This window comes from Oncorhynchus kisutch, unplaced genomic scaffold (assembly GCF_002021735.2).
Source record: "Oncorhynchus kisutch isolate 150728-3 unplaced genomic scaffold, Okis_V2 scaffold3906, whole genome shotgun sequence".
Taxonomy (NCBI): domain Eukaryota; kingdom Metazoa; phylum Chordata; class Actinopteri; order Salmoniformes; family Salmonidae; genus Oncorhynchus; species Oncorhynchus kisutch.
The window spans coordinates 56,310-77,124 of NW_022265851.1; the positions used below are offsets into that span (position 1 = coordinate 56,310).

Genomic DNA, 20,815 nt, shown 5'->3' on the forward strand with positions numbered 1-20,815 from the left:
CAGTATGTTACTCTGTTTCCATACACCTTATACACCCCATCTAACAGTATGTTACTCTGTTTCAATACACCTTATACACCCCATCTACCAGTATGTTTCTCTGTTTCCATACACCCCATCTAACAGTATGTTACTCTGTTTCCATACACCTTATACACCCCATCTACCAGTATGTTACTCTGTTTCCGTACACCTTATACACCCCATCTACCAGTATGTTACTCTGTTTCCGTACACCTTATACACCCCATCTACCAGTATGTTACTCTGTTTCCGTACACCTTATACACCCCATCTACCAGTATGTTACTCTGTTTCCGTACACCTTATACACCCCATCTAACGGTATGTTACTCTGTTTCCGTACACCTTATACACCCCATCTAACGGTATGTTACTCTGTTTCCGTACACCTTATACACCGTATACATCGTTCTAAACCACCAACTACTGTAAAACACATTTCAACAGCACATCGTTCTAAACCCCCAACTACTGTAAAACACAATTCAACAGCACATCGTTCTAAAACACCAACTACTGTAAAACACAATTCAACAGCACATCGTTCTAAAACACCAACTACTGTAAAACACATTTCAACAGCACATCGTTCTAAACCACCAACTACTGTAAAACACAATTCAACAGCACATCTTTCTAAAACACCAACTACTGTAAACACAATTCAACAGCACATCGTTCTAAACCACCAACTACTGTAAAAGCACATTGTTCTAAATCACCAACTACTGTAAAACACCCTCCACCCCACACCTACTACATCAAACAATACCTGCTTCCATTTTCCCATCCACTTTCCCACCCGTTGATTGAGGTAATATGGCTGCTGGTGGTCATGTGATCTGGGTTTCCACTGACCCAGTAGTTTGGACTTTTTTTTGATTGGCGCTCGACAAAGTTCTACATTTCCTACTCTGAACCATGTGACTTCCTGAAGGTGTTGGTGGGAACGTTCCGAGTGGGTAACAGAACAGTGTGTGTTGAGAGGGTAGTGTTGCGTACTGTAAACGCCACCATAGACGACCCCTGTAGCGTCACGCTATTCATGCCTGGCTTCTCCTTTTCCTGTTGTTGTTTTTTAGCTGCGATGACAGACGTGGTTATTATTTGATGTAGCGCCTGTTGGTAAAACTTTGACACACACACACACACACACACACAGACACAGACACAGACACACGCACACACACAGACACACGCACAGACACACACACACACACACACGCACACACACCGACACAGACACACACACACACAGACACACGCACACACACAGACACAGACACACACACACACACACACACTCTCAGACTGTCACAGATCTGTCACAATCCCCTGTGTTAACTAGCCGTTAGTGTTGGCTGTAATTTTATGCGGTCCTGATCCCTGTCGTTAATTAGTGTATCAGGGGGAGGGGGAATGGGCCATAAACACAGGAGCTGGGATGAAAATACGCTGCTATGGGTTTCATCAAGCTGCTCATCTGTTTTCTTAATGAGGCTTTCTTGTCTCGTGTAGTACGGAGATGATTCTCACAGCGACCTCCTTGATGTGTGGTGTCCATCCGTCACGCACGAAGACAGTATGTCTTTACGCCTCCCAACATCTGTCCATCCGTCACGTACGAAGACAGTATGTCTTTAAGCCTCCCAACATCTGTCCATCCGTCACGTACGAAGACAGTATGTCTGTCCTGCTATACCTCCTTGACGCGTGTCCATCCGTCACAAAGACAGTATGTCTGTCCTGCTGTACCTCCTTGACGCGTGTCCATCCGTCACAAAGACAGTATGTCTGTCCTGCTGTACCTCCTTGACGCGTGTCCATCCGTCACAAAGACAGTATGTCTCCTGCTGTACCTCCTTGACGCGTGTCCATCCGTCACAAAGACAGTATGTCTGTCCTGCTGTACCTCCTTGACGCGTGTCCATCCGTCACAAAGACAGTATGTCTGTCCTGCTGTACCTCCTTGACGCGTGTCCATCCGTCACAAAGACAGTATGTCTCCTGCTGTACCTCCTTGACGCGTGTCCATCCATCACGAAGACGGTAAGTCTGTCCTGCTGTGCCTTTACACCTCCCAACATCTGTCCATCCGTAGAGTCTGGCGTCAGTTATCGTCCAACTTCGGACGAGTTTCGTGTCCCACTATTCTTTGCGTGTGTCTTGTGCTCTCCCCCCCCCCCCCCCCAAATGCAGCAGACATTTTGAGGCTGCAGGACTGACAGACTGGGACAATGGCAATAGATTCACCTTTTGCTCTTCCTCCGTGAAACTCTCGGAGACTCCAGGGACCTCTCGTAATAGTACGATGATGTTAGGTGACTCGACACACACACACGTTCACGCGTGAACGAACACACACAGAGCTCTCCCTGCTGTCTGGTAATAGCAGGAAATGGATGTCACTTATGGCTGTTGGACGATGATTGATGGTGAGTGTGGCTGAAGTGCTGGATACTTAAGGAGATACGGGAGGGGGGTGGGGGGGTTGTGGGGGGGTGGGGGGGGACTAAAATCATTGCCTTTTATTAAGTGGTATTTACTGTCTGGATCTGGCCTGGATCCTTAATGGCACCCTATTCCCCTGTATAGTGCAGCGTTAGGGCCCCATTGGGCTCTGGTCAAACGTAGTGCACTATGTAGGGAATACGGGGCCGTTTGGGACGTGGATCTTGGCTGGCTGAAAGCGGACCTTCTCTTTCCGTTCTCTCTCCCCGGAGATGACAGCGATGGGTTCTGGAGTTGACTGGGGCTGTGTGTGTGATGGTGAATAGCTCCTCTGCTCTCTCTCGGTCTGTGTTACCCATGTTATCGTGTCCGTAATGGGGATGTAGCATGCCACCCGTCTTCACGTTGACAACTGGAGGATTCCGGAATCCACAATGGCTCTGAGTTGGGGGCCATTTTGTGCCTGAGGGAATGTTAACCTGGTGGTGACGAGGATGAGAGCAGTACGGACAGAACATGAGGAAGTGAAACGGGTTAAAGGCTGCGGACTCGTGAACATCGAGGGGAGGGAAACTAAGACCTATGCTTTAGTTTGGGCAACCAATGACCACGCTCGCTTTAGTCCTCCTTTATGTGAACGATGGATAAAAAAAAATGATTTGTTAAATCGTTCGTTGTGATAGGACAAGATGTTAAAGCATGCGTTGTGATTGGACAAGATGTTATAGCGTGCGTTGTGATAGGACAAGATGTTATATAGTGCGTTGTGATAGGACATGATGGTATATCGTTCGTTGTGATAGGACATGATGGTATATCGTGCGTTCTGATTGGACAAGATGTTATAGCGTGCGTTGTGATAGGACGTGATGTTATATAGTGCGTTGTGATAGGACATGATGGTATATCGTGTGTTGTGATAGGACGTGATGTTATATAATGCGTTGTGATAGGACATGATGGTATATCGTGCGTTGTGATAGGACATGATGGTATATCGTGCGTTGTGATAGGACGTGATGGTATATCGTGCGTTGTGATAGGACGTGATGGTATATCGTGCGTTGTGATAGGACGTGATGGTATATCGTGCGTTGTGATAGGACGTGATGTTAAATCATGTGTTGTGATAGGACGTGATGGTATATCGTGCGTTGTGATAGGACATGATGGTATATCGTGCGTTGTGATAGGACGTGATGCTATATCGTGCGTTGTGATAGGACGTGATGGTATATCGTGCGTTGTGATAGGACGTGATGGTATATCGTGCGTTGTGATAGGACGTGATGCTTTCATCTTCAACATGTTCCCGTTGCCGCCAGTGACTGGGTCAAAGAGTCATTGTTTGGATTAATACTTTGTTGTGCTTTCGAAAGAATCTTCATTGACATATTAAAAGGAAAGTGGGAGTCCAAGCTGAAAGGTTTGGGCTACACGGCCTCCTCTTCCTAGTTTCCTGATGGCTAGTCCTGATGTCTAGCTGAAAAGACAGGCTGCACGGCCTCCTCTTCCTAGTTTCCTGATGGCTCGCTGAAAAGACGGGCTGCACAGCCTCCTCTTCCTAGTATCCTGATGGCTCGCTGAAAGGACGGGCTACACGGCCTCCTCTTCCTAGTATCCTGATGGCTCGCTGAAAAGTTTGGGCTACACAGCCTCCTCTTCCTAGTATCCTGATGGCTCGCTGAAAAGTTTGGGCTACACAGCCTCCTCTTCCTAGTTTCCTGATGGCTCGCTGAAAAGTTTGGGCTACACAGCCTCCTCTTCCTAGTTTCCTGATGGCTAGCTGAAAAGTTTGGGCTACACAGCCTCCTCTTCCTAGTATCCTGATGGCTCGCTGAAAAGTTTGGGCTACACAGCCTCCTCTTCCTAGTTTCCTGATGGCTCGCTGAAAGGACGGGCTGCACGGCCTCCTCTTCCTAGTATCCTGATGGCTCGCTGAAAAGTTTGGGCTACACAGCCTCCTCTTCCTAGTTTCCTGATGGCTAGCTGAAAAGTTTGGGCTACACAGCCTCCTCTTCCTAGCTTCCTGATGGCTCGCTGAAAGGACGGGCTACACTTGTATTATTTCTTATTGTTGTTTCATTGCAAGTCAGAGTTTATTTGGACGGCGTGTATCCCGCAGGTACGACTAATAAAACTTTACATTTGAAGTGGATTATTATTATGTATTTATGTTTTAGAAAGAATCTTCATTGAACATTCTCAAGTAGATCAATACTTTTTATTACAATTTTTATTTTTTTTACTTTTACTCCCTTTTTTTCTCTCCTCAATTTCGTGGTTTCCAATTGGTAGTTAGTCTTGTCTCATCGCTGCGACTCCCGTACGGACTCGGGAGGGGCAAAGGTCGAGAGCCGTGCGTCCTCCGAAACACAACCCAACCAAGCCGCAACTGCTTCTTGACACAATGCCCGCTTAACCAGGAAGCCAGCCGCACCAATGTGTCGGAGGAAACACCGTACACCTGGTGACCGTGTCAGCGTGCACTACGCCCATCCCGCCACAGGAGTCGCTAGGAGCGCGATGGGACAAGGACATCCCTGCCGGACAAACCCTCCTCTAACCCGGACGACGCTGGACCAATTGTGCGCTGCCCCCCATGGGTCTCCCGAGAGCTCAGAATCTCTAGTGGCACAGCTAGCACTGCGTGGCAGTACCTTAGACCACTGCACCACTCGAGAGGCACAGCTAGCACTGCGAGGCAGTACCTTAGACCACTGCACCACTCGAGAGGCACAGCTAGCACTGCGAGGCAGTACCTTAGACCACTGCACCACTCGAGAGGTACAGCTAGCACTGCGAGGCAGTACCTTAGACCACTGCACCACTCGAGAGGCCCAGCTAACACTGTGATGCAGTGCCTTAGACCACTGCACCACTCGAGAGGCCCAGCTAACACTGCGATGCAGTGCCTTAGACCACTGCACCACTCGAGAGGCACAGCTAACACTGCGATGCAGTACCTTAGACCACTGCACCACTCGAGAGGCCCAGCTAACACTGCGAGGCAGTACCTTAGACCACTGCACCACTCGAGAGGCCCAGCTAGCACTGCGGTGCAGTGCCTTAGACCACTGCACCACTCGAGAGGCCCAGCTAACACTGCGATACAGCTAACACTGCGAGGCAGTGCCGTAGACCACTGCACACTCGTACCTCCTGCTCTTCTCGTATCCTGCTCTTCTCGTACCTCCTGCTCTTCTCGTACCTCCTGCTCTTCTCGTACCTCCTGCTCTTCTCGTACCTCCTGCTCTTCTCGTACCTCCTGCTCTTCTCGTACCTCCTGCTCTTCTCGTACCTCCTGCTCTTCTCGTACCTCCTGCTCTTCTCGTACCTCCTGCTCTTCTCGTACCTCCTGCTCTTCTCGTACCTCCTGCTCTTCTCGTACCTCCTGCTCTTCTCGTACCTCCTGCTCTTCTCGTACCTCCTGCTCTTCTCGTACCTCCTGCTCTTCTCGTACCTCCTGCTCTTCTCGTACCTCCTGCTCTGTGATGAAGACACCACTACATTCCCCATATTTAAACTAAACAAACTCTCGCATATTCTCATTTTTATACCAAGCCATATATATATATATATAATTATAATTTTCTTTCATCTAATCCCTATTACACACTTACCCATTCAGAGAGGGAGATAAGATACGTCTCTTTACAATCACTTCATATTCGCTTTTAATTGCCGAAAGTTTAGAGAGAAGAGTGTATCTCCGCACACACACACACACACACACACACACACACACAATGCCTCCCAGTACTATATTGAGATGTTCTGTGTTCATTTCCTTGGTTCTTTCTTTCCTTTTGAAGCTGTTAGTGGTAGAAATGAAGGCCTGCACCGTGTTCACTAACCCGTGTTATAGGCTGCCTGTTGTCTCTTAATTAGGATTCTGAATCTTTAATGTAATGTATTTAAAGGCAAATAATTTGACTTTATTCTCTCTTTCCCTCTCTCGTTCTCTCCCTCCCTCGCTCGCTCCCTCCCTCCCTCTCTCGCTCGCTCTCGCTCGCTCGCTCGCTCTCCCTCTCTCGCTCGCTCTCCCTCTCTCGCTCGCTCTCCCTCTCTCGCTCGCTCTCCCTCTCTCGCTCGCTCTCCCTCTCTCGCTCGCTCTCCCTCTCTCGCTCGCTCTCCCTCTCTCGCTCGCTCTCCCTCGCTCGCTCTCCCTCTCTCGCTCGCTCTCCCTCTCTCCCTCTCCTCTCTCCCTCTCCCGCTCTCCCTCTCCCGCTCTCCCTCTCTCGCTCTCCCTCTCTCGCTCTCCCTCTCGCTCTCTTCGTTTCTGACGTGAGTGGAAGTGCCCGAATGACCCAACATGTCTGCTGAGAATAGGAAAGAGAGCGATCTGCATATCATCTGCATATTACAAAAGGAATTAGCATTAGCGCCGTAGCCACAGCAGTCACATTCTCACTAACTAGGCCAACACAGTGGTCCCCAACCACATGCTTGCTTTCTAAATATGCTAGCATTCTTCTCCCCTCCCTTTTCCATTAGAATATGTGAGCTGTTATAAATCCGGTTCAGATTATGTTATTGTTGTCTCGTCGTTATCTTGTCTTTGCTCAGCTGCTAATGAGCGTGACAGCGCGGCTAAACGGGCGCGTTTCCGTTTTACATTATTTGGGAATGCTGGGTAATAAACTCTCATTAGAGAGGAGAAACTCTCCCTCTTTCTTTTGTAGCGCCGTCTCTTTAAATACATCCCTTCCTCCCTCCCCTCTCCCCCCCCCCCTCCCCTCCCCCCCTCCCCTCCCCTCCCTCTCCTTCCCTCTCTCCCTCCCTCTTTGCCTCTACCTATCTCCCTCCCTCTCTTCTTCCCTCCCTCCCTCTCTCCCTCTCTCCCTCTCTCCCTCCCTCTTTTCCTCTACCTCCCTCCCCCTCTCCCCTCTCCTCTCCTCTCCTCCCCTCTCCCCCTCTCCCCTCTCCCCCTCTCCCCTCCCCCCTCCGCTCTACCTCCCTCCCCCTCTCCCCCCTCCCCTCTCCCCTCTCCCCCTCTCCTCCCCTCCCCCTCTCCTCTCCTCTCCTCTCCTCTCCCCTCCCCCCCTCCCCTCCCCTCCCTCTCCTTCCCTCTCTAATAAGGATGAGGGCATGCTCCCTCTGCTGATAAAGCCTGTCATGTATTTGTTATTACCAGATGAGAGAATAAAGGAGTGGAATGATTACTTCCTGTTTAAGTGTCTCCTAATTGAAGGAGGGTTTAATTGGACTCTTGTTTCTTTTCTTTTTAGTTTCCTAATGAGTTGAACAATGTTGCTCTTCCTCCCCTTTCACAAGGCTGCTGGTGTGGTACCGTATCAGTAGTGTACTGACTTCTGGAGTGGAATATGGTAGACTGCTAGCATGGCTAATGGCTGACTGCTAGCACGGCTAACGGCTGACTGCTAGCATGGCTGACTGCAAGCATGGCTAACGGCTGACTGCTAGCATGGCTAACGGCTGACTTCTGGAGTGGAATATGGCAGTCTGCTAGCATGGCTAATGGCTGACTTCTGGAGTGGAATATAGCAGTCTGCTAGCATGGCTAATAGCTGACTGCTAGCATGGCTAACGGCTGACTGCTAGCATGGCTAACGGCTGACTTCTGGAGTGGAATAGGGCAGTCAGTCTGCTAGCATGGCTAATGGCTGACTTCTGGAGTGGAATATGGCAGTCAGTCTGCTAGCATGGCTAATAGCTGACTTCTGGAGTGGAATATGGCAGTCAGTCTGCTAGCATGGCTAATGGCTGACTTCTGGAGTGGAATATGGCAGTCTGCTAGCATGGCTAATGACTGACTTCTGGAGTGGAATATGGCAGTCAGCTAGCATGGCTAATGGCTGACTTCTGGAGTGGAATATGGCAGTCAGTCTGCTAGCATGGCTAATGGCTGACTTCTGGAGTGGAATATAGCAGTCTGCTAGCATGGCTAATAGCTGACTGCTAGCATGGCTAATGACTGACTTCTGGAGTGGAATATGGCAGTCAGCTAGCATGGCTAATGGCTGACTTCTGGAGTGGAATATGGCAGTCAGTCTGCTAGCATGGCTAATGGCTGACTTCTGGAGTGGAATATAGCAGTCTGCTAGCATGGCTAATAGCTGACTGCTAGCATGGCTAATGACTGACTTCTGGAGTGGAATATGGCAGTCAGCTAGCATGGCTAATGGCTGACTTCTGGAGTGGAATATGGCAGTCAGTCTGCTAGCATGGCTAATGGCTGACTTCTGGAGTGGAATATAGCAGTCTGCTAGCATGGCTAATAGCTGACTGCTAGCATGGCTAACGGCTGACTTCTGGAGTGGAATATGGTAGTCAGTCTGCTAGCATGGCTAATGGCTGACTTCTAGCATGGCTAATGGCTGACTGCTAGCATGACTAACGGCTGACTTCTGGAGTGGAATATGGCAGTCAGTCTGCTAGCATGGCTAACGGCTGACTTCTGGAGTGGAATATGGCAGTCAGTCTGCTAGCATGGCTAATGGCTGACTGCTAGCATGGCTAATGGCTGACTTCTGGAGTGGAATATGGCAGTCTGCTAGCATGGCTAATGGCTGACTTCTGGAGTGGAATATGGCAGTCTGCTAGGATGGCTAATGGCTGACTTCTGGAGTGGAATATGGCTGACTGCTAGCATGGCTAATGACTGACTTCTGGAGTGGAATATGGCAGTCAGCTAGCATGGCTAATGGCTGACTTCTGGAGTGGAATATGGCAGTCTGCTAGCATGGCTAATGACCTCTCTGGCACCTGTGTGTCTCTTAAAATCAAGACCAGACAACACAGAGGGGGGGAGAGTAGGGGAGGAGAGAGTAGGGGAGGATGAGAGAGTAGGGGAGGATGAGAGAGTAGGGGAGGATGAGAGAGTAGGGGGGGAGGAGAGAGTAGGGGGGGAGGAGAGAGTAGGGGAGGGGGAGAGAGTAGGGGGGAGGGGGAGAGAGTAGGGGGGAGGGGGAGAGAGTAGGGGGGAGGAGGAGAGTAGGAGAGGGGGAGAGAGTAGGGGAGGATGAGAGAGTAGGGGAGGAGAGAGTAGGAGAGAGTAGGGGAGGAGGAGAGAGTAGGGGAGGGGGAGAGAGTAGGGGGGGGAGAGAGTAGGGGAGGAGGAGAGAGTAGGGGAGGAGGAGAGAGTAGGGGGGAGGAGGAGAGAGTAGGGGGGAGGAGGAGAGAGTAGGGTGGAGGAGGAGAGAGTAGGGGGGAGGAGGAGAGAGTAGGGGGGAGGAGGAGAGAGTAGGGGTAGAGGAGAGAGTAGGGGGGAGGAGGAGAGAGTAGGGGTAGAGGAGAGAGTAGGGGGGCAGGACATTAGGGGGAGGAGAGTAGGGGGGAGGAGAGTAGGGGGGCAGGACATTAGGGGGAGGAGAGTAGGGGGGAGACGGGGAGGAGACTGGGAGGAAGAGTAGGGGAGAGAGACACTGGAAATCAATGTAAATTGTCAATGCACTTCCAAGGTCCCGCTGTCCCTCTCCAAACGCCAGGGTAAAGATTTCTGTCGTTGGAAAGCTGGCGTTCGGTCTCCCTTTTAGAAGGGGATAGGTTACTCTAATGTATCACACATTGATCACAATGCTCTTATTCTGTACTTTTTAAAATGGGAATCTTCTTTCTTTGACGACTTGTTTTTTTTTCTTCTGAGAAGGCGGCAACGCTGCTGTTCCTACTTTCTGACCGTTTGGACCCCCCCCCTAACTTAGTGGGGTTCCTCTGTTTACTGCCCCCCCTTCTCCCCCTCTCCTCCTCTCTCTCTCTCCCCCTCTCTCTCCCTCTCCTCCTCTCTCTCTCTCTCTCTCTCTCCTCTCTCTCTCTCTCTCTCTCTCTCTCTCTCTCTCTCTCTCTCTCTCTCTCCTCTCCTCTCCTCTCCTCTCCTCTCCTCTCCTCTCCTCTCCTCTCCTCTCCTCTCCTCTCCTCTCCTCTCCTCTCCTCTCCTCTCCTCTCCTCTCCTCTCCTCTCCTCTCCTCTCCTCTCCTCTCCTCTCCTCTTCTCTTCTCTTCTCTTCTCTTCTCTTCTCTTCTCCCTCCTCCTCTCTCTCCCTCTCTCTCTCTCCCCCTCTCTCTCAGATTTCCATATTATAGATTCTGGAGGGTGTGGGGGGGGGGCTGGTTTGGAGATGACATGGCCTAATACAGACACTTCTCAAATATGTATTGTGAAATATTTTATTTTCTCTGTTACGCTGTGTGCACTGAACTGACATGCATGATTGTGTCTGACAGTGTTCAGATGAAGGGAATTAAATAGTCTGTAAATCCCTCCCGTGGTGTGTAGTCTACTGTAATAGTCTGTAAGGCCCTCCAGCGGTGTGTAGTCTACTGTAATAGTCTGTAAATCCCTCCAGTGGTGTGTAGACTACTGTAATAGTCTCTAGCCCCTCCAGCGGTGTGTAGTCTACTGTAATAGTCTCTAAGCCCTCCAGTGGTGTATAGTCTACTGTAATAGTCTGTAAGGCCCTCCAGCGGTGTGTAGTCTACTGTAATAGTCTCTAGCCCCTCCAGCATTGTGTAGACTACTATAATAGTCTCTAATCCCCTCCAGCAGTGTGTAGACTACTGTAATAGTCTCTAATCCCCTCCAGCAGTGTGTAGACTACTGTAATAGTCTCTAATCCCCTCCAGCAGTATGTAGACTACTATAATAGTCTCCTAAGGCCCTCCAGCGGTGTGTAGACTACTGTAATAGTCTCCTAAGACCCTCCAGCGGTGTGTAACATACTGTAGCTGCTGGTAAAGGAATTCAAAGCCTCTACTTTATCATTCAGCGTGGAGCTTTCCACTGCTACTATGTTTTACGTGTGATGGTGGCATTATAGACAATAGATGATCTATTTACCTAGTCCTGTGATGGTGTTATTATAGACAATAGATTATCTATTTACCTAGTCATGTTATTAAACCAGACAATAGATTATCTATTTACCTAGTCATGTTATTAAACCAGACAATAGATTATCTATTTACCTAGTCATGTTATTAAACTAAACCAGACAATAGATTATCTATTTACCTAGTCATGTTATTAAACTAAACCAGACAATAGATTATCTATTTACCTAGTCATTTTATTAAACTAAACCAGACAATAGATGATCTATTTACCTAGTCCTGTAATGGTGTCATTATAGACAATAGATGATCTATTTACCTAGTCCTGTAATGGTGTCATTATAGACAATAGATGATCTATTTACCTAGTCCTGTAATGGTGTCATTATAGACAATAGATGATCTATTTACCTAGTCCTGTAATGGTGTCATTATAGACAATAGATGATCTATTTACCTAGTCCTGTGACGGTGTCATTAAACTAAACCAGACAACTCCACGGTAGAGTAGTTGGTGTCTGTTTGAATGTTTACACTGACAGGACGTGTCAGAGAGCATGTTGACAAATATTGTCTTCTCTGAACACACACACACACACACACCCTACTGTCTGGTTGCTTGAATAGTACTGTATCTAAATGACAAAGCCCTGTCCCATCTGTTTACTCTAAACTGTCTGTGGTTTTTAGGTTTGTTTTACTGTTTTAGATCCAGAAGTGTACCGAGTTCACATTGACCTTGTTTATCTGTGTCTCTTCTCTCTTTTTGTCAGGTACAAGCATTTCTTACGGGATCTGTCAGAGAACACGAGTCCAGATTACCCAGAGTTCCAACCGCTTTCAAGTAAGTGTCTCTCATCTCCCTGCTGCACACACTGCTCAGCTCGATCAATCATCACTGTTCCTGCATCCCAAATTACATCCTATTCACCTATTTTAGTGCACTACTTTTGACCAGAACCCTATGGGCCCTTGCACCCTATATAGTTCACTACTTTTGACCAGAACCCTATGGGCCCTGGCACCCTATATAGTGCACTACTTTTGACCAGAACCCTATCACCGTATAGGGAATAAGGTGTGTGTCATTTGGGACGGAGCCACTGCGATTCTTCCCGAGGTAAATACAGTATCAATGGATTAACCTCGGCGCCGTTTATAGTCTGTCGTAGTCGAGAGGTCTGTCTCGACGCTGAAGACTTCGAGCTTCGTCCCAAATGGCACCCTATCCAATTTGTAGTGCACTACTTTTGCTGAGAGCCCTATGGGTCGTGGTTAAGGGTGGTCCACTACTTTTGCTGAGAGCCCTATGGGCCGTGGTTAAGGGTAGTGCACTACTTTTGCTGAGAGCCCTATGGGTCGTGGTTAAGGGTAGTGCACTACTTTTGCTGAGAGCCCTATGGGCCGTGGTTTAAAGGTAGTGCACTACTTTTGCTGAGAGCCCTATGGGCCGTGGTTAAGGGTAGTGCACTACTTTTGCTGAGAGCCCTATGGGCCGTGGTTAAGGGTGGTGCACTACTTTTGCTGAGAGCCCTACTGGCCGTGGTTAAGGGTAGTGCACTACGTAGTGGTCGGGACATTCCAGGCCATGACCCCCACCAACTCAGATGGTTCTGAAACCCTGTAGTTAGAAAACAGATCATATTTATAGTTACTGAAACATTTATTTAGTTGAACTATAAATTTGAAGCTAATCGATTGCACCCGAATTGGCCGTTTTTTATTTATTTCATAGGGGGTTCGTACACTGAACAAAAATATCAACACAACATGTAAAGTTTTGGTCCCATGTTTCACAAGCTGAAAATAAAGGTCACGGAAATGTAATTTCTCTACCATAAGCCGCCTCCGTCGTTTTTGAGAATTTGACAGTAAGTCCAACCGGCCTCACAACCACAGACCATGTGTGGGAGAGCGGTTTGCTGATGTCAACGTTGTGAACAAAGTGCCTCATGGTAGTGGTGGGGTTATGGTATGGGGCAGGCATAAGCTATGGACAACAAACACAATTTGAATGCTCAGTGATAGCGTAATGAGATCTTGAGGCCCATTGTCGTGCCATTCATCCTCCATTACCTGTTTCAGCATGATAATGAACTGCCACCATGTCGCTAGGATCTCTACACAATTCCTGGAAGCTGAAAATGTCCCAGTTCTTCCATGGCCTGAATACTCACTAGACATGTCACCCACAGTGAGCATGTTTGGGATGCTCTGGATCGACATGTTCCAGTTGCCGCCAATATCCAGCAGCTTCCCCCAGCCATTGAAGAGGAGCGGGGACAACAACATGCAACAATCAACAGCCTGATCAACTCTATGTGAAGGAGATGTGTCGCGCTGCATGACGCCAATACATCCTGATATTCTGACCATTTTAGATGGTACTGTTCCAGGTAATACAATTTGTAAAAAAAAAATATTAAAAGCATTTGTTGCAAAAATCCAATGCAAGTCAATGGTACCTGTACTAGCATTTTCATGCTTCATGTCAGAATCGTCCTAAAGTGTATATACTGTATTTTAATCACTCGGGACAGCGCCATCTAGTGGTCAGAACATGGTAATATTAGGATGTAGGATGGGAACATAACTTGACTAATGACTAATTTATCTGAACAAGAGGGGAAAAAACTAAATTCCTCTGGGAATGCATTACATAGGATGAAGAAACAATACTCCAAGCCACAGCTCCGTACTACTTGTCAGACAGAGAACTGATACTCTATACTCACTGTTGGGGTGGGATTGGTGTGCGCATTACATAGGATGAAGAAACAATACTCCAAGCCACAACTCCATACTACTTGTCAGACAGGGATCTGATACTCTTATTTATTTTACCTTTATTTAACTCGGCAAGTCAGTTTTAAGAACTAATTCTTATTTTCAATGACGGCCTAGGAACAGTGGGTTAACTGGTCTAGGAACAGTGGGTTAACTGGTCTAGGAACAGTGGGTTAACTGGTCTAGGAACAGTGGGTTAACTGGTCTAGGAACAGTGGGTTAACTGGTCTAGGAACAGTGGGTTAACTGGTCTAGGAACAGTGGGTTAACTGGTCTAGGAACAGTGGGTTAACTGGTCTAGGAACAGTGGGTTAACTGGTCTAGGAACAGTGGGTTAACTGGTCTAGGAACAGTGGGTTAACTGGTCTAGGAACAGTGGGTTAACTGGTCTAGGAACAGTGGGGTTAACTGGTCTAGGAACAGTGGGTTAACTGGCCTAGGAACAGTGGGTTAACTGGCCTAGGAACAGTGGGTTAACTGGTCTAGGAACAGTGGGTTAACTGGTCTAGGAACAGTGGGTTAACTGGTCTAGGAACAGTGGGTTAACTGGTCTAGGAACAGTGGGTTAACTGGTCTAGGAACAGTGGGTTAACTGGTCTAGGAACAGTGGGTTAACTGGTCTAGGAACAGTGGGTTAACTGGTCTAGGAACAGTGGGTTAACTGGTCTAGGAACAGTGGGTTAACTGGTCTAGGAACAGTGGGTTAACTGGTCTAGGAACAGTGGGTTAACTGGTCTAGGAACAGTGGGTTAACTGGTCTAGGAACAGTGGGTTAACTGGTCTAGGAACAGTGGGTTAACTGGTCTAGGAACAGTGGGTTAAACTGGTCTAGGAACAGTGGGGTTAACTGGTCTAGGAACAGTGGGGTTAACTGGTCTAGGAACAGTGGGGTTAACTGGTCTAGGAACAGTGGGTTAACTGGTCTAGGAACAGTGGGTTAACTGGTCTAGGAACAGTGGGTTAACTGGTCTAGGAACAGTGGGTTAACTGGTCTAGGAACAGTGGGTTAACTGGTCTAGGAACAGTGGGTTAACTGGTCTAGGAGCAGTGGGTTAACTGGTCTAGGAGCAGTGGGTTAACTGGTCTAGGAACAGTGGGTTAACTGGTCTAGGAGCAGTGGGTTAACTGGTCTAGGAGCAGTGGGTTAACTGGTCTAGGAACAGTGGGTTAACTGGTCTAGGAACAGTGGGTTAACTGGTCTAGGAACAGTGGGTTAACTGCTTTGTTCAGAGGCAGAACGACAGATTTTTACCTTGTCAGCTCGGGGCTTCGATTTTACAACCTTTCGGTCCAATGCTCTAACCACTAGGCTACCTGCCGCATACAGTCACTGCTGGGGTGGGATTGGTGTGCGCATTACATAGGATGAAGAAACAATACCCCAAGCCACAACTCCATACGACTTGGGATTGCTGTGTGCATTACATAGGATGAAGAAACACTACTCCAAGCCACGGCTCCATACTACTTGGGATTGGTGTGCGCATTACATGGGATGAAGAAACAATACTCCAAGCCACAGCTCCATACTACTTGTCGGACAGAGAACTGATACTCTATACTCACTGTTGGGGTGGGATTGGTGTGCGCATTACATAGGATGAAGAAACAATACTCCAAGCCACAGCTCCATACTACTTGGGATTGGTGTGCGCGTGGTTCGTGGGTAGCTTTGGAATGACCCATAGGGTGCCATTTGGAATGCAGACTCAGTAGCACATTGTGTGAAGAGCTGGTTGATGTTGCTGTCACAGTAGTACAGGCTATACAGGCTTGGGGGAGATAGCGGCGGGCTCAGTACAGGCTGTTCTGTGAGGATAGGATGAAAGCACTGTGGCAACGTTCGTCTAAATTCTCAATGTGGATTTTAACTTAATTAATGGGGACCAGATCTGAGGATATTAAGCGATTATATTAATAAATAAAATCTTCGTCTGATCTCCAACATCAACAGAGAGAAGCACACCACCCGGATAATTCCAATCGTCAAATAAACAGCAAATCCGACATAAGCACAAATGTACACAAGGAATTATTTATGGGTATCAATTAAAATCTTCATTGGCTGCGTGCTGCTTTTGCTTACAAATTAAAACAGCCTCTCACTGGTAAGATGAAGGTACGTCTCTGAATGCTCTCTCTTCTTTCCTCCATCATTCTCTCTTCTCCTCTGTCCCTCTCTCTTCTCCTCCGTCCCTCTCTCTTCTCCTCCGTCCCTCTCTCCTCTCCTCCGTCCCTCTCTCTTCTCCTCCGTCCCTCTCTCTTCTCCTCCGTCCCTCTCTCTTCTCCTCCGTCCCTCTCTCTTCTCCTCCGTCCCTCTCTCTTCTCCTCCGTCCCTCTCTCTTCTCCTCCGTCCCTCTCTCTTCTCCTCCGTCCCTCTCTCTTCTCCTCCGTCCCTCTCTCTTCTCCTCCGTCCCTCTCTCTTCTCCTCCGTCCCTCTCTCTTCTCCTCCGTCCCTCTCTCTTCTCCTCCGTCCCTCTCTCTTCTCCTTCCCTCTCTCTTCTCCTCCGTCCCTCTCTCTTCTCCTCCGTCCCTCTCTCTTCTCCTCCGTCCCTCTCTCTTCTCCTCCGTCCCTCTCTCTTCTCCTCCGTCCCTCTCTCTTCTCCTCCGTCCCTCTCTTCTCCTCCGTCCTCTCTCTTCTCCTCCGTCCCTCTCTCTTCTCCTCCGTCCCTCTCTCTTCTCCTCCGTCCCTCTCTCTTCTCCTCCGTCCCTCTCTCTTCTCCTCCGTCCCTCTCTCCTCTCCTCCGTCCCTCTCTCTTCTCCTCCGTCCCTCTCTCTTCTCCTCCGTCCCCCTCTCTTCTCCTCTGTCCCTCTCTCTTCTCCTCCGTCCCTCTCTCCTCTCCTCCGTCCTCTCTCCTCTCCTCCGTCCCTCTCTCCTCTCCTCCTTCCCTCTTCCTCCCTCTTCCTCTCCCCTCCATCATTCTCTCCTCTCCTCCATCATTCTCTCCTCTCCTCCATCCCTCTCTCTTCTCCTCCGTCCCTCTCTCCTCTCCTCCGTCCCTCTCTCCTCTCCTCCGTCCCTCTCTCCTCTCCTCCGTCCCTCTCTCCTCTCCTCCGTCCCTCTCTCCTCTCCTCCGTCCCTCTCTCCTCTCCTCCGTCCCTCTCTCCTCTCCTCCGTCCCTCTCTCCTCTCCTCCGTCCCTCTCTCCTCTCCTCCGTCCTCTTCCTTCCCTCTCTCTTCTCCTCCGTCCCTCTCTCTTCTCCTCCGTCCCTCTCTTCTCCTCCGTCCCTCTCTTCTCCTCCGCCCCGCTCTCCTCTCCTCCGCCCCTCTCTCTTCTCCTCCGTCCCTCTCTCTTCTCCTCCTTCCCTCTCTCTTCTCCTCCGTCCCTCTCTTCTCCTCCGTCCCCCTCTTCTCCTCCGTCCCCCTCTTCTCCTCCGTCCCCCTCTCTTCTCCTCCGTCCCCCTCTCTTCTCCTCCGTCCCCCTCTCTTCTCCTCCGTCCCCCTCTCTTCTCCTCCGTCCCCCTCTCTTCTCCTCCGTCCCCCTCTCTTCTCCTCCGTCCCCCTCTCTTCTCCTCCGTCCCCCTCTCTTCTCCTCCGTCCCTCTCTCTTCTCCTCCGTCCCTCTCTCTTCTCCTCCGTCCCTCTCTCTTCTCCTCCGTCCCTCTCTCTTCTCCTCCGTCCCTCTCTCTTCTCCTCCGTCCCTCTCTCTTCTCCTCCGTCCCTCTCTCTTCTCCTCCGTCCCTCTCTCTTCTCCTCCTTCCCTCTCTCCTCTCCTCCTTCCCTCTTCCTCCCCTCTTCTCCTTCCCTCTTCCTCCCCTCTTCCTCTCCCCTCTCCTCCATCCTCTTCCTTCCCACTCTCCTCCATCCTCTTCCTCTCCTCCGTCTCTCTCCCCTCTTTCCTCCCCTCTTCCTATCCTCCATCCTCTTCCTCCCCTCTCCTCCCCTCCATCCTCTTCCTCCCCTCTCCCTCATTAGCGCTGCTTTTCTAAACTCTTCATCTTTTTATGAGAAAAGAAAAATCTGTTTTGTTAGTTATCCTGGTTGTATTGTAAAGGGAATGATTTAGAAATAGCCCCAGCCAGATCACATTGTATCTGATTATCAAACTAACGAGTTGAGAGAGAACTCAGGAGGCTTTGTTGTTTTAATTCCCCTCTTGTTGTTTTGTTTATCTTTCTGTGTGTGGAATCAACAGCGTCGGTTAGAATTGTTGTAATTACCGTACTTCAAGAGTTTTCCTCATCCACTCTGTGTGTGTGTGTGTTAATGTGACCTCACACTGCACTCTTAATATGCTCCCCGTGAACCACCAACCCGCACCACAAACCACTCAACACAACACCCCCCCCCCCCCTCTTTAAAAAAAACACTCCCTGTCAAAATATGGAGGAGTTAACGTCACGAAGCACCCTTTTTATAACTGCGTACTATTTCAACATAATTGATAAATGAAATCATGACGTGTTCACAAACATGTAGTGGAGGAGTGTTCTCAGAATGACTATTGGGGTTTACTGTTTGTATTATTAATGTGAAGGCTGTGCTGCATCTGAAATGGTATGTGACCCTGGTCAGAAGAAGTGCCCTATGTAGGGAATAGGGTGCCAGTAGTGCACTATGTAGGGAATAGGGTGCCAGTAGTGCACTATGGAGGGAATAGGGTGCCAGTAGTGCACTATGGAGGGAATAGGGTGCCAGTAGTGTGCTATGGAGGGAATAGTGTGCCAGTAGTGCACTATGTAGGGAATAGGGTGCCAGTAGTGTGCTATGGAGGGAATAGGGTGCACTATGTAGGGAATAGGGTGCCAGTAGTGCCCTATGTAGGGAATAGGGTGCCAGTAGTGTGCTATGGAGGGAATAGGGTGCCAGTAGTGCACTATGTAGGGAATAGGGTGCCAGTAGTGCACTATGGAGGGAATAGGGTGCACTATGTAGGGAATAGGGTGCCAGTAGTGTACTATGGAGGGAATAGGGTGCACTATGTAGGGAATAGGGTGCCAGTAGTGCCCTATGTAGGGAATAGGGTGCCAGTAGTGTACTATGGAGGGAATAGGGTGCCAGTAGTGCACTATGGAGGGAATAGGGTGCACTATGTAGGGAATAGGGTGCCAGTAGTGTACTATGGAGGGAATAGGGTGCCAGTAGTGCACTATGGAGGGAATAGGGTGCACTATGTAGGGAATAGGGTGCCAGTAGTGTACTATGGAGGGAATAGGGTGCCAGTAGTGTACTATGGAGGGAATAGGGTGCCAGTAGTGCACTATGGAGGGAATAGGGTGCACTATGTAGGGAATAGGGTGCCAGTAGTGTACTATGGAGGGAATAGGGTGCCAGTAGTGTACTATGGAGGGAATAGGGTGCACTATGTAGGGAATAGGGTGCCAGTAGTGTACTATGGAGGGAATAGGGTGCACTATAGGGAATAGGGTGCCAGTAGTGTACTATCGAGGGAATAGGGTGCCAGTAGTGCACTATGGAGGGAATAGGGTGCCAGTAGTGCACTATGGAGGGAATAGGGTGCACTATGTAGGGAATAGGGTGCCAGTAGTGTACTATGGAGGGAATAGGGTGCACTATAGGGAATAGGGTGCCCGTAGTGTACTATGGAGGGAATAGGGTGCCAGTAGTGCACTATGTAGGAAATAGGGTGCCAGTAGTGTACTATGGAGGGAATAGGGTGCCAGTAGTGTACTATGTAGGGAATAGGGTGCCAGTAGTGCACTATGTAGGGAATAGGGTGCCAGTAGTGTACTATGGAGGGAATAGGGTGCCAGTAGTGCACTATGGAGGGAATAGGGTGCCAGTAGTGCACTATGGAGGGAATAGGGTGCCAGTAGTGCACTATGTAGGGAATAGGGTGTCAGTAGTGCACTATGTAGGGAATAGGGTGTCAGTAGTGCCCTATGTAGGGAATAGGGTGCCAGTAGTGTACTATGGAGGGAATAGGGTGCCAGTAGTGTACTATGGAGGGAGTAGGGTGCCAGTAGTGCACTATGTAGGGAATAGGGTGCCAGTAGTGCACTATGTAGGGAATAGGGTGCCAGTAGTGTACTATGGAGGGAATAGGGTGCCAGTAGTGTACTATGGAGGGAATAGGGTGCCAGTAGTGTACTATGTAGGGAATAGGGTGCCAGTAGTGTACTATGGAGGGAATAGGGTACCAGTAGTGTACTATGGAGGGAATAGGGTGCCAGTAGTGTACTATGTAGGGAATAGGGTGCCAGTAGTGTACTATGGAGGGAATAGGGTACCAGTAGTGTACTATGTAGGGAATAGGGTGCCAGTAGTATACTATGGAGGGAATAGGGTACCAGTAGTGTACTATGTAGGGAATAGGGTGCACTATGTAGGGAATAGGGTGCCCGTAGTGTACTATGGAGGGAATAGGGTACCAGTAGTGCACTATGGAGGGAATAGGGTGCCAGTAGTGTACTATGTAGGGAATAGGGTGCACTATGTAGGGAATAGGGTGCCCGTAGTGTACTATGGAGGGAATAGGGTGCCAGTAGTGCACTATTTAGGGAATAGGGTGCCAGTAGTGCACTATGGAGGGAATAGGGTGCACTATGTAGGGAATAGGGTGCCAGTAGTGTACTATGGAGGGAATAGGGTGCCAGTAGTGCACTATGTAGGGAATAGGGTGCCAGTAGTGTACTATGGAGGGAATAGGGTGCACTATGTAGGGAATAGGGTGCCAGTAGTGCCCTATGTAGGGAATAGGGTGCCAGTAGTGTACTATGGAGGGAATAGGGTGCCAGTAGTGCACTATGGAGGGAATAGGGTGCACTATGTAAGGAATAGGGTGCCAGTAGTGTACTATGG

The 20,815-nt window shown here is 49.2% G+C and overlaps 1 protein-coding gene across 1 annotated transcript in view; it reads left to right on the top strand.

Annotated features, from left to right (window-relative positions):
- Nucleotides 1–20,815, top strand: part of LOC116372089 (rho guanine nucleotide exchange factor 39-like) — an 80,968-nt gene that overhangs the window by 20,405 nt on the left and 39,748 nt on the right. The window contains exon 6 of the mRNA XM_031821179.1: nt 12,041–12,111. Coding sequence (XP_031677039.1) covers nt 12,041–12,111 — 71 coding nt within the window. The remainder of the gene's footprint in view (nt 1–12,040; nt 12,112–20,815) is intronic.